A 13,676-nucleotide genomic window follows, 5' to 3' on the forward strand; every position below is an offset into this window, starting at 1 on the left:
CAGTTGAAATGTGTTGTTTTTGTAGGTCACCTGTAAGGAAGAAAGAAGCTGCTGCAACGCTGCCTTTACTGATCTGGACAGTAACAATCCAATGACCTTTAAAGCTGATGACACCCTTGATGGCTACCCTGGCAGCTCAGACTGAATCTTCCCCGTGCCTGCATCTGAAAACAAAAGGCAAGGTTTGCTCGGATGTGGTGGCCCCGCAGCGAGCACGGCCACCGCTCTCCTGGGAGCCCTGTTGGGGCCAGGGGTCAGGCAGGCAAGGAGGGCTGCGGTGCTCCTGATCACACGCTCACCCCTGCCCCTGTGCTGAAACCTGTCTTGCCGGGCTGGATTTCATGGGCTGTGGCTGGAAGAAAGAATGGTTATCTCTGGAGGGGATGGCTGCTGGCAACAGGGGAATGGTGGCTGGGGATGTGCCAGCATGACTTCACATGTGGGGGCAGCTCTGCAGGGATCTACATCAAGGGACACAAGCTCATCTCCAGCCTCCAACCAACACCATCTCTCACAGCAGCCCTTGCTTCCCCTCCCTCCCTCCCTGCCAGCAGCAACAAAATCTCCTTCTCCCATGAATTTGGCAGCTTCCTGGCTCCCACTCTGACAGGCAGCGTTCCTGCCAGCTGTCCCATCCCTTCCTGCTGGCCACGCTCTGCCTGACCTGGCCACCTCTGCCGGGTTGACCACTTCACCCTGCTCCGTGCCCTGAGGCAGGGCATGGACCTGACCTGGGACAAGCACAACACAGTGCAGTCTTTGGGCTCAGAGGGGGGTGTGTGTACAGGGAGGCAGTGGCAAGGGATGCTGAGGAGAGTCTTCCTACCTGAACACAGGCACTCTTTGCCATCTTCTGTGCTGGCAACTGGCCTCAGCAAATCCCTACAGTCAGCTGAACCATTAAACTCCATCAGGACCAGTCCACATCTTAACTGCTAACAAACAGCAGTGGCCTCAGTTGGCCACACCAGACCAGCTCAATGGTTGGCTATGCAGCCCAGGCAGCTATCACCAACAGCACTTTCCTAATTCACGAGAACCTCCAGACACCCCTTGTCCTCACCGTTTCACAATAAATTTGGGGAATTCCATTCCTTTCCCTGTGCAGCAAAGTCTCCACATTCACACCCACCTGTGACCAGGCTGGGGGGTGCCTGTGAACCTCTGTCCTCCACGTGAACCCCGGGCACTGGTGCCTGGGTAAGTCACCCTCTGGTGCTCTTTTGTGAATCTTTACCAGGCATGGGTATTTTTTCATGCTGGATGCGATGACGTGAAAGCTGTGTGTGTTTTCTTCCAACACAAAACACAGGAATGTGGGCATAGAGTGGGCACCTGTATCTCCATGCGAAACATGCTCTTGTTCCCTCGGCATCAGGCACACCTCACTCACCCGCACACACACAGAGCGGGTTTTATGTTCTCAAGCCTCCTTCCCAGACACACAATCCTGACAAATATTTAGACAGAAACACTATTAAAAGGCCTTTGAGCAGCTTTTACTTTCCTCAATAATAGTTTGATATTAAACAGAATTATGAATAGTTCCTCTCATATCCGCCTGGGAAGGCGCCGTCTCAGCCCCTTTACGGCACGGCTGACAGCAGTCCCCTGAACGCCAGACCTCCCCAGTTACAAACCCAGCTTCCAGGGAGAGAAAACACAGCGTCATTAATCAGTCCTGAATTGCAGCTCCACAGGAGGGGGAGCTCCATACGCTCCTAACAGAGGGACAATCCCCACTTAGCCCTAACAAGCTTTACACATGCCATGAAGAAAAGATATGTTTCTAAGTCCTTGAATTCAAGAGAGCATTTAACAAGGAAAAACACGGTAAAACCACCACATCCTGCCTCTGATGCCACACTACGATCCAAAAATGCACTATCATGTGCAACTAACATCTTCACCTTCTTGGAACTGTGATGAAATAGACTTGCTTAAATTAAAGGAAAAAAAAAGCCCTTCATCTGTGGAGAACATGCTAAAAATCATATTGAAAAGGTGGCCAACAACATCTCCTTGTGAAGATGACCGTGACAAACGACCTGGGAGACAGGCACTGACTCGGACACTGACCTGTCTTGTAGATCTCATAGCGCAGGGAGAAGCCGGCACCTTGCCGCGCGTAGTCTGAGGTGAACTTGATATAGAGAGAGGAGCCAGAAGAGATGATGGTAGGAGGTGCTATGTTCCCACAATGTTTGCCCAGCAGGTCTGCTGCTTCACTGTCCCCGTCTCGGATCTCGATGAAGTCGTACCTGTGGAGGCAGGTGAAAAGGCATTAAAACCATCTGTCAGGGAGATGCTTCAGGATGCTGGGGACAAAACAAAACACCTCTTTATCTGCACATTTCACAGAACTATCTTCCAGACAGGTTCCTGGGACCCTGTCACTCACATATATGCACACATTTACATTCTTCCCTTTTGTCTGGCTGACTACATTTAAGTCCCTTTCCCTGTTGCTCCTCACATCATCAATTTACTGTGCCCACATCCACTTCAGAAACAACTTGCAAAATTTAGGACACAATTTGCCTGTATTGTCACAAGTCTCTGGTATGGGAGAATCTCAGCTACAACTCTCCTGGGCTGCTCTCCTTCCCTAATCTCTCTCTTTAAGTGCCATTGTGCCACTTAGCACAGCTCAGTTTATTCCACTCTCCAGGTGGGATTTGGCCAAACATGCACCAGACATTAAAAAAATAGTCGATGTTCAATCAATGTGAGCGGGTAGCTACTTTGTGCACTCTCTGACACCACAATGGTCCTTAACAACTGTGGCTAGCATATTTATTTAGCACTTGGACAGTAAGCCTCTTCTATTAAGTGCCAACAAAGTCTTCTGTGGGTGAGAGTTGCTGCGTGAAGAGCGGGGTAACCACATTCACCACTGCCTGACCCGGCGTACCTCCTGCAACCTCAGCCTGCCTTTGCCAACCTCCACCTGGCAATGCTCCTCCTGCCCGCCAGGCACAGCTCCGAGGGAGGAGTCGGCTGGTTTGGAAGAACTGCTTCCCGCTGCAGAGACAAAAGCTTGGTGCAAAGTCTGGCTGGAAGGAGAAACTCCCACAGATCCCTTTGTATTTTCATCTAGGCCGTGACTAACGGCAAGGTAGTATCAGGCTCTGCGTGCTGCGAAGAAACAAACAGCTTTTCTGTGAACATCTTGTTCTTCAGCTGTCTTCTAACAGCCACGCTCTCCCGCCCCTCTTCTCCTGTCTGGCCAGCACGCTGCTATTTACAGAAACTGCCCATCTCTCCTCTACTGCTTATTCGCTTTGTATCAACCTGTTTGAACAACATGCTGCAGCTCTTCTCACGGGGCTGCGGAGGGAAGCAGCGTTTCCTCACTGCCAGAAATCCGCCTTTCTTCTTTGTCACAAGATCTCCTGTTCAGGAATCAAGCGTTGAAAGGAGAAGTAGCTTGCTGGATACAGGGTGATCCTCATGTGACTCATTCCTGATCTGCAAAGCACACATTGGCGGGCAACAACCTCAAAACAAACTTACAGGGACTCAGTGTGCTCCTCCACAAAGAAAGATGGCCTGGACAGCTTCGCTTTCACTCCTTTCTGGGACTGAATTGGGCTGAGAGCCAAAAGTAAAATGCCTGAAGATAAAATCCTGTCTACGCTGGACCAAGCACTGCGTTAGCTCTAATCACCCAGCCTTTAACTTCGTTACAAACGCAATTGGCTTGGCCAAAGTGAAATCCAAGCAGTCTTGAAATAAGGCACTCACACAGGAAGAGCGTTTGGCTTAGCTGGCAGGTGGAAGCGCGGGGATGTAAATGATGGTCTGCTCCCCTGCTTTCTCTTAACCCCGGGCAGCTCCCCATCACCTCGTGACCCCTTACTACCCTAACACCATCCAGCGGCACCCTCTGTGACCCCAGTTATGTCCATCATCTGTGGTTTGATCCCATCCTCTCCCCAGGGGGGAGAACATAGAGGGCAGTGTTAGTGCTTCTTTTAAGTAGAATTTTTTCCTCCTTGTTTGTCTATTTGTTTAAAGTAGCGCTGAACAAACAGCAGGGACATTTTGTTCTCTAAATAACTACTTGATCTCGCTGTGTGTGCAGCCCTTCCACAGCTGAAGCACACGTCTGGGCTGCAGAACTGCCGGCGATTAGTGAAATTGTGAATATGTGGCAAAAATGCATTTGCCAAAAACATGAATGTTGGCAAAACACAGGTAATGTACTGGACTGGAAAAGCTGCCATTTGCATGGCACAGGCACAGGTTAGCTGCATCCCAGGGAAATACATCTGTTTGTGTCCTTGTGGGGTTATAACTCGCGGACACTGGACACAGCCTCAGCTCCTTGCCTGCAACGATCACAGCTTCTGCTGGAGCCAACACCAAACACCCTATGGCTCCTCACAGGGCTTCTCAAACCACCCAGTGCTGCAGGAGCCCTGGCAATTTCAGAAGCAAATTCTGGACCAAGAAATATTTGCTTATTGAATGGGTGAATAACTTCCAATAATACATACAATTTGGGAATATTGCAATCTGCTCTTGGGCAATCTGCAAATGGAAAATTAAAAGAATGAATCTAGTATGTAAACCATCAGGAAATATTTGCCTCTCTCTGAATTAAACCCTGTTTGGCTTCATCCAAGCATCTAACTGAGCCTTCTCCTAGTGGAGCTAATCCTTAATAAATCAAATGTTACAAACAACTAAAAAAGCCCCTAGGAGAAGGTCAGGGACTCATTTTTGCCAAATATAAAATGAATATAAACACATACAAGTTTTTGTTCCTAGCTAAAGAAACTTGGCCCAAGCCCTCTGTTCCTCATAAGGCAAAACTCTCTTTCTTCAGGTCACATAAACAGAGCGTGAACTGGGAGAGTATTACAGTCAGGAGATAACTCCTGCCCAGAGGAGGGGGAGCACCTCCTTTCTCTCCAACATAGCAATTAAGCTTTAGGCTTTAAAAATGAAACACCAAAGACAGCCGGTCCACAACACGAGACTTGCAAACTTCAGCGAGAATACCAGCTAATCCCCAGCACCGACTCTTTTGGCACCATGTGCTTCAGTCGTGTCTATGCCTTGGCCCACAATCACACAAGCTGATAAACCCCATTCTCCTCACGTTGGGTCACTGGCCATGTTAAAATCTAGTTTGGCCAGACCTTTGCTTCTGTTAAGCATAAGCATCTTTTCCAGGCTTCATTCTTCCCGTGTGAAAAACAAGAAGAAAAATTGTAAGGAAGAAAACCCCACCCTGGGGATGCTTTTTGTTCTAACCATTTCATTCCCAGATAATTACAGACTAGTGCGCGGCTGGGTGGGACACATTTACGCAGTGATGGCATCCACACTGCCTTGACCAGCACCCAGCAATTTGCATTTCACTCATATAACCAGATCCTTTGCTTCAGTCAATGTGCACCAACATCCTCGTGGGCTGACTCCTCTGGCCCCTCTGCTGGGCAGGCTGCCATTTCCAAGGTCACATTTCATGGCCACTTCTCCCCATCTAGGCACTGCTCCCACGAGCCGACCGTAAATATGTGAGGGTAGGTGCAGCATCCATAACCCACAACTGTGGTCAGTGGATTAACCAGGTCTTCTCACAGAGAAGGTGACCGCAGCTGGCTGCTCCTCTGGCAGCGGGATATTTTCAGCTGCTGCTTGAGTGGGAAGGGCAGCCAGTTGGTTTGAAACCACCTCAAACACAGTACTTTTCACAGGGGAGTTTTAAGGCAGGGAGGCAAAGCTGGAGTGCTTTTAACTTCCCAGACAATAGGGGGTTGAGAAAGGAGGAAAATGCATTGCTTAGACGCTCTTCTTGTAGCTGTTTAACAGAATTAAACGGAAAACATACAATGCTTACAAATACTGCTGCGCTTTTATTAAAGGTTTTTAGTAGAAAGTGCTTTGCTGATGTTAAGAGAGCTTTTATAAACTAATTATAAAGCACTTCTAATGCGTGTATTACTCATGCTTGCTTGCTTTTTCCTCCAGTCAACCCTCTCTGCTTCCCAGTCTCTTCTTTCTCTCTATTTTCCCTAAGTCACTTTGCTGCAGAAAGGCTGTGAGGCACAATAAAGGCCAACAAGCCCCAGTTGCGATGATTAGGAGACCTCCACCTTTTCAGTCCTTTTCTGTTGTGAAATGGCTGATGTGCTCCCTGGCTGTTCTGCCGTGCTCCACGGCTCCCCGAGGCCAGCACAGAGCTCCCAGGTGCCCACCCAGGTACCACTGAGCTCAGAAGCACTGTGACCCACCTGGGGAGCAGCACCAGAGCCTGTGCCGTTCCTCTGGGTGCTCCTTTCCCGAGGCACGCTGTTCAGCACAAAGCGCAGTTTTGGGACCCAGACTGCTCCGTGCATAATCAACAAAGCGACTGCCCCTGAGCCCCACATCCTAAGAGATGCCAAGTCCTTCCTCACTGAAACACGCTTCAAGGACATTACGGGGACATTAGCTTAGGATGGAGAGAAATAGGGATGATAAATCATTTATATGTTTACAGGCATAGCACCGGTCCTCCCAACACACAAATGTGTGCAAGCTTTGCTTCAAAGCCCAAGGAGGGCTGGCTTCCCAGACCAAGCTCTGGCCTGGCTGGCAGTTTTCTCAGTTTATCGTTTGGAGGAGGTGAGTGCTCACACACAGCTAGGCCCAGTTCCCAGTGTTTGCCAGGGTGGGAGAGAGTTGCAAGGCTCTAACCTGAACTTCCCCAATGTTTAATTTGGAGCTGTTATTTATAGGCATTTCCATGGGGCTCATGACTGCACCTGGCAAACATTAATGAAGGGATCCTCACGAGACCCTGAGAGGTGGGGAGGCAGCGAGGAGTAGTGGCTAGCCCAAGGTCACAGAGGAAGCTCACAGCACAGCCAAGAATAGAAGCCAGCCTTGATTAGACAGATTATATTATATTAGAGGAGTCTGGCCTAGATAGATGGAGAAACAAATAGGTACTGACTGCATGCCAACAGCCCCAAATTTGGGAATGCCCAGTGTTGACTTGAGCCTTCGAGACCTCTGGTCTGCTTGAACCATATGTTGTAGTATCTCGCATGCATCTGCTAAGGATATGAAGAGAAACTGCAATGCCGGTGAAGTTGAGCAGACATTAATATTCCACAGATAGCTAGGGGAAGGCAGGAACCTGCTTAGCCACAATGTCAGCTGGCAAATGCAATCGCTCCCTTTGAAAGGCTGGTTTGTTTCTCAGAAATTGTTATAAAAAGAGTAAGGTTTTTTAAACGTGCTCTAAGAAAAGGCTGCTTCTTAGCAATGAGATAGCAGCTGCGGTATATATGGTTAAGAAATGGTGAACCAGCAGCACAGGGCTTGTTTTGCAATCAAGAGGCAGCTAGAATTAATGTCCATTACATGCTAGCTGCCTTAGCCAATTTTTCTGTGTCACCACCCATCTTCATGCTCTTTCTTATGCCACCTTCAAACCAAATCCTCATTTCATGGGTGGTTACGTTGTGAAAGACGAGAAAACTTTTCTGTGATGTTTATACAATCTCGAGCAGGACATACCCTTCAAAGGTTAAATTGCTGCAGAAACTACTGGTGACTTTTAAATAGCATTTTTTTTTCATAGCCACAATAGCAGATGCAAACACCTCTGCTGTCTGATGAAACAAGAGCAATGAAGTTTGATCCTAGCTGCCAGCCCTTAATCAGAGTAATTAATTATAAATACAACAGATGATTGGATTCTCCTTTGACTTGAACTGGTTTTACACCTGTGTAACTCATCATTTTAAGGGTAATCACTCCTGATTTATCCTGGGGCGAGAAGAGAATCAGTCCTCATGGAGCCTGATACGGATTTGCACAGACCTAAAAAGTTCGTATCATATCCAGCTTTAGCCAACTAAATAAGCGTCCCGTGCTCTCAGTGGAAACACTCGTTGCACCCATCCTGGGACAGGGTTAATCGTTCCCCTGCTCTGACCTTTGGGTGGCTGAAGGCACGAGATTCATCTGGGCTCAGCCTGCAGCTTGCGGGCTTGCTTGTACCCATGCCGAGGCAGAAGATGTGCTCAGAGCTTTCAGAGCTTGCCCTGCTTTTGCCCTGATAATTAACTACCCCTGGCAACAACAGACACAAATAGGCTATCATTGCTCTGCATCTGAAGGGATTTCACCGGATTTTAGAGACTAAAACTTAAAATCTGGTGGCAGCAGAGGCAGAGGCAGGCCGGGGGGGTGCATAATTGCTTAGGGTTTCTCGGAAGTTTGTTTTGAATTTGTTGCATCCAATTATGTCTTGTGTAACCGCAGTATTGTGGGGTTTTGTAATCATTCCACTGTGCTTTGGATTCTTTTATCTCCTCAAAAATCTAACCAGAATTTCTGAGAAATGAGAAAAATCCAGTCATCCAATCAAAAAAAAAAAAGAAAGAGAGAGAGACAGAGACAGAGAGAGAGAAAATAACCCTAACAGATTGGAAAACTTCTTCAAAAATGTCTTGAAGACAAAAAATGGAAACTACAAATAGCCTCTATTTTTATTCCTTGGACTGTTTTCACCCCCGTACAAGCACCACTGATAGGAAGAGTCTCAGCAGTAACTGTTAAGTTATGCAGGGGAAAAAAAAAAAAAAAAGGTAGCCAAAATACAGCTTGCAAAGGAAAGAATAAAACATATCTGTAAACTGCTCCTGTGGCGAGTTCTGATTCAGGAGGGAGTTTCAGCTCCTACCACGATGCATGCTGCTGCCCCCCCTGAGGCGGGGGAGCAAAGGCTCCCCACGCTTTGCCGCTCATCCTCAGGCTGCCTTCTTCAAGCTGTGTTGCCAGATCGCTGCGGAAAGGCGCGTTGGAGTAGAGAAGTGCTCTCATCTGGGTCATGTCTGGAAAACCGTTCATTATATAAGAAAACAAGATGTGCTAATGTGCACTTTAGGGGTTTTCTGCAGGCTGTTGTTCAGGAGTTACACATGGCTGTTTAATTTTATTTCTGTCTCCAAAACCATCTCTATAAATTCCTCACCCTTCTATCTTTAGCTACAGGGGTCGTTCATTGCAAGATGTCTTTGGTAGTCTTTCTTTGGGGGGGGGGATCATGGTGAGACCACGAATAAAATATATATAAAGTGTGTTAAGAATAGCCCCCCTTCCCATGGCGTTCTGCCTTCTGTTGCTGCTGCAAGGGAACTGAAGCAACTCACAGCCCTTTCATACCCCCAAAATGCAGGACACTTGAGAAACTACATTTGCACTTTCCTCCTTCTGCTACAATCCATCTGTGGAAAAAATTAGACTCTGCTTTCTGTGTCATCTTACTGTCACCACTCGCAGGCAACTTGATCACTAACGGAAAGAAAAAAAATGTAATAATAAAAGATAACAACCACAAGAGGAAAATTTACTGCCAAACAGCAGCAGACCAGGCAGAAGGGAGAGGGCAAACATTCGCTTTGCAGTGGGAGAAGCAGGTGAGCAGGCTCCCGTCTCCAGCTCCTGATGCCAGCAAGCAGTGCCTGACAGCCCAGGCACTACATGGGGACCAGCTCTGGGCTGTGCTGGCCACAGGGGATGAAGGTTGGGGCTGGCTAGTGGCTGCTGAGGAAGAGCAGGGGATGCCCACATGCTCTGCTGTGCCATTCCCCACCCCGAGGACAACACCCTCCACAGAGATGTAGCGGGCGATGTCCCATTGCGCCTCACTGGCATGGTGTCAGTCGTGGCCTTAGCCACAACACGCCCTGAAGGACGAAAGAGCTGGTAATAGCCAGGATCAGATGGGAGCTTTGCAGCTCGGCTTTCCACTATCACTCATTTGCACTGGCTTTTCTCAGCACAGAACTGAAACAAACACATCATTAAGCTGTAATCGTATAAACGAGGTTGCAGGAACAGAGCCCTGACCAGCCCCTTCCCGCTGCTGGCCACCTCCATCCCTCCTTAATGATGAGGGGTCTCCCCGCGAATGGCCTGCCACGGAGCAGCTTTCTGACCCCACAGCATCTCAGACACCGCCAGCTCGCAGCCCAGCCTCAGGGCTGGGAAGCTGGGAAGCAGAGCCTGCCACCTGCAGCCGCTGCTGTTCGGGCACTTCCACTGAAACCTCATGGAGCCGGCTCGGAGCGAGAGCAGTCTGGGGCAAACAGCGCACCAATCCTGCCTAATCCCGCCTCGCATGCTGTGTGGGTAGCGTGGTGTCTCCTACCCCCTTCAGCCCCAAAATACTTGCAGCTGAACTGAGCCTCGCCGAGGGTCTGAGCGCACTTAATGCCTGGATGAGGGTGCAAGCTGATGGGAGTGTCTGCGTTTCTCCCACAAACACGGGCCTGGCGCTGCTTTGTTCGGGGAGATTTCCTTTGAAGCTACTCTTTGTATCATCCCCTCGCTCAGCCTCGGCGGTGCGCTTGCTTTGTCCTGCCAGCTCAGCCATGGAGTGTTTACAAGCCGCCCTCACCCTTCCAGGCTACGGTTCAGCTCCATTGACACTGAAGGCAACAGACTCCTCTCTCGGCGTGTGATGAATCAATTACTTCCTCTGACACTCTATTACTATAGCCCTTACATCTCCAGATTGCAGATGAAAAGACAGGCTGAGAAGGGGGACAGGGAAGGGGAGAGGTCTCCTGAGGTCTCCATCAATTGAGTTGTTGGACATCTGAAGAAATCCCCATCTGCCATATTTAAAGACACAGAGATATGTTTTGCTCCTGAGTGGCAGAAAAATCGGAGGGTTTTCACAAAAGAAAACCTAAGAAATCAAATGGGTCGAAAAACTTCAACAAGGTGCAGTGAACAGAGATCAATGGTGAGTCAGTCCCCTCTGCTGATGGAGATCCCAGACCTTGTTCCTGCTCACGGTTATCAGCCAAACATCAGCATTACCAAAGGCACAACGTGTGAGAGCCAGGCGTTACACCTTCCCTTTTCTCTGCAAAATAACAACATAAATAATGGCTCATACTAACGCTTGCAGAAGAGGAAGGAAGCTGAACACATGCACAAAATCTCCTGCTGGCAGCAGGCGACGGGGGGGGTCCTCCTTCTCACTGGACATCTGTCAACAACCCCCGGCTCTGTGGGCTCTCTGGGGGTTTCTGACACATTGCTTCCCGTGCAAGCACCGTGCAGGCGGCACGGCCTTGGCAGGCACGGGCTGAGCGTGGGGCTCTCCCACACCACCGGTGAGTGCTGCCTCTCAGCAAAGGGGTCCCCTCCTCAAGAAGCATGGTCGCTCCCTTCCTCACACCGACCTCAGTGTCTTCTGTGCCTCTGAAGGGAGTGAGATCCTGCCGCTTTCTGTGCCATTTGTATCAGGGCTAAGCAAGTCTTTGGCATATAGGATTTCTGCTATCAGACCCCACTGCTTCAGGCTCTGCCTCTATAGCAGTTTGTTAGACATGAATATCTCCATGTCTGTCCTGGTGCTTCCTTGAAACCACCACTATCCTGCTGGACTGGGATTGCTCAGCGATGCTGTACATAGGTCCCACAAACCCCTTGGGATTCAACGCAAACACAAACACACAAACAGGTTATCCACTCTTTCTAATGATCTACGTGCTAAGCCAGCATAAGGAGGCCTTTCCGTAGTGTCTGAACTGATATATCAAAGACAGTTGCTTAAAACATCCTAGCTGTGATTAGTGGACCATGACTGCTATTAACTTATAAGGAATTCCAGGATCACCAGGCTGTGCTTTGCAATGTATTATTACATTGCCATTCAATGTAATGTGCAGCCGCTTGATTTAAAGAAAACGGAGAACTTGTCTCCTACTAAATCTAACCTCTCCCAGGTCTTTCAAACAAGCTCTGTGCTGAGCTCCGGCCAAAAGCAGCCAGCAATTTCTTCTGTTTTCAGTCTGCTCTTTGCAGTCTGTTCTTTTTTTATTTTGCATTCATATTTAATTGCAGAATTCACACCCAGCCAGAAAGGCTGGGAAGGAACCAATTGTCGTTTGCAGCGCTCTGACCTGGTCCTGAGTGATGCTGCAACGCGGCAGCCTTTGGCAGGGAATGTGTAAGGCACTGTTGCTATCTAGACTGGTTTTTGTGCCCGCAGATGCCCAGGTGTGCATCTGTTCTTTATAGAGTAAGGAATTTAAAATGATTTGTGAAAGCAGGAACAGTGAATCAATAGCAGGGAAGGGGAAGGACCCAAATCTCACAACTCCCAGCCCTGATACTGCTGGTGAGTCTGTCACTCCTCTGCTACAGCCTAACAATAGGCATGATATCCATGAAAAAGGCTGTGTGCAGCTAAGGCAAACAGTTGCTCATTAAAAGCCTAATTCAGTTCCTATGGAAATCAAGGTAAAACCTCCTGCTGCCTTTACCAGGCTTTGCATCTGCTTCTTATCCAAAAAGGATGTTTTTAAAAATATCATTCTGGCCTCTCCTTACATTCTCTAAACCTTCTAACTCCTGCATCCAGACAGCAAACCCATGACACAGAAGTACCCTGCTAACCCCACTGTACAAAGCCAAAAAAGTGATGAAGGCTCAGACCCCTACTGGCATTTAGCCTCCTGAGGCCACCTGTTTGGGATGAGCCTCTACAAACCCAGAGGATGCTGCAAAGAGAGCCGAGGGCACGGGGTGCATCATGGTGCTGCGGTTACCATCGGGCCATCTGCACGGGATTGTTCCAGCCCATCCTACGGCATCTGTGCTGTGCAGTAAAGATGCAGGGGGCTCAGAGCTGGAACGTGGCTGGCCCTGAAGGCTCACAGAAGGCACACGTACCGCTGCTTTTAGCTGCATTCTGAACTCCGTCCCTGAGGCACCACCACAGACGGCCCCATGCTTGCCCCTTCCCCAGGTGCTGCAGACACCCATGGGTCCTGCTCCTTCCCTCGCTGCCCAGAGGTGTCACCCGCAGAAGCAGCAGGTGAAAGGCTGCCTCTTGGCTAGCAGGAAGGAGGGGAGAGGTGTCTGACACTACTGTTCCCAGTGTCACCAGCTGGCCCTCGATGTGTAATCACACCAACAGGATACGAGGTGCAGAACGAGACCTGACGCCCCTGCGCACCGGATGCTGGTGAGCGGTGTGACGTTGGAGACCCCAGGAGCGTGCCCTCGCCCCTTGCCCATCTCACAGCCTGGACACAGCCTGACCTCCCTGGGGGAGGCTCAGGGCATGGGCAGGCACGGCCACGGAGCGAGCGGAGCCCTCCCAGCTCCACAGATGGGCAGCAGAGTCCAGAGATGTGAATCACCCCGAGCTGGTCAAACGTCACTGAGGCTAGCCCACTCTTGATGTCTTGTTTTGGAAAATGACTGGGGCTTGACAGGAATTATGAACCATACAGCGGATACTGGATGGAGTTAAAAAACAGCAGAAGCTCATTTGAAGACAAGTTGAGCTGCAGTGTCATGTTACCCAGACTGAATTATTTCCTGTACGTTAGAAATGTTGCTTCTGGCTACCCATGCCACAAATGTATGAGCAAGCAAATGCTTTCCTTAACATCTCATCTTTGACTTCCTCCCTCCACAAAGTTACAGCTTTGCAGGAGACCCAGTCGCTTCCCACTGCAGCTGGTGAAGAATCCCCCTGAACTCTGGTGTCTGTAGTGAGCCAAATTTCTCTTTCCTAAGCATTTCCCCACTCTGGACATGAACTGCATTGTTTCTAAAATGTTTACTAATGAGCTAATTATGCAAACTTTTCAAAGCATTTACTGATTAGCTGTCCATAATTGCTGCCTTGTCTACCC

General features: G+C 49.1%; 1 protein-coding gene across 6 annotated transcripts in view; it reads right to left on the reverse strand.

Moving 5' to 3' along the window:
• Nucleotides 1-13,676, reverse strand: part of NRP2 (neuropilin 2) — an 86,902-nt gene that overhangs the window by 56,353 nt on the left and 16,873 nt on the right. For all 6 annotated transcript variants that reach the window (XM_040560728.1, XM_040560726.1, XM_040560727.1 and 3 more), the window contains exon 3: nucleotides 2,080-2,261. In XM_040560728.1, coding sequence (XP_040416662.1) covers nucleotides 2,080-2,261 — 182 coding nt within the window. The remainder of the gene's footprint in view (nucleotides 1-2,079; nucleotides 2,262-13,676) is intronic.

This window comes from Cygnus olor, chromosome 6 (assembly GCF_009769625.2).
Source record: "Cygnus olor isolate bCygOlo1 chromosome 6, bCygOlo1.pri.v2, whole genome shotgun sequence".
Taxonomy (NCBI): Eukaryota; Metazoa; Chordata; class Aves; order Anseriformes; family Anatidae; genus Cygnus; species Cygnus olor.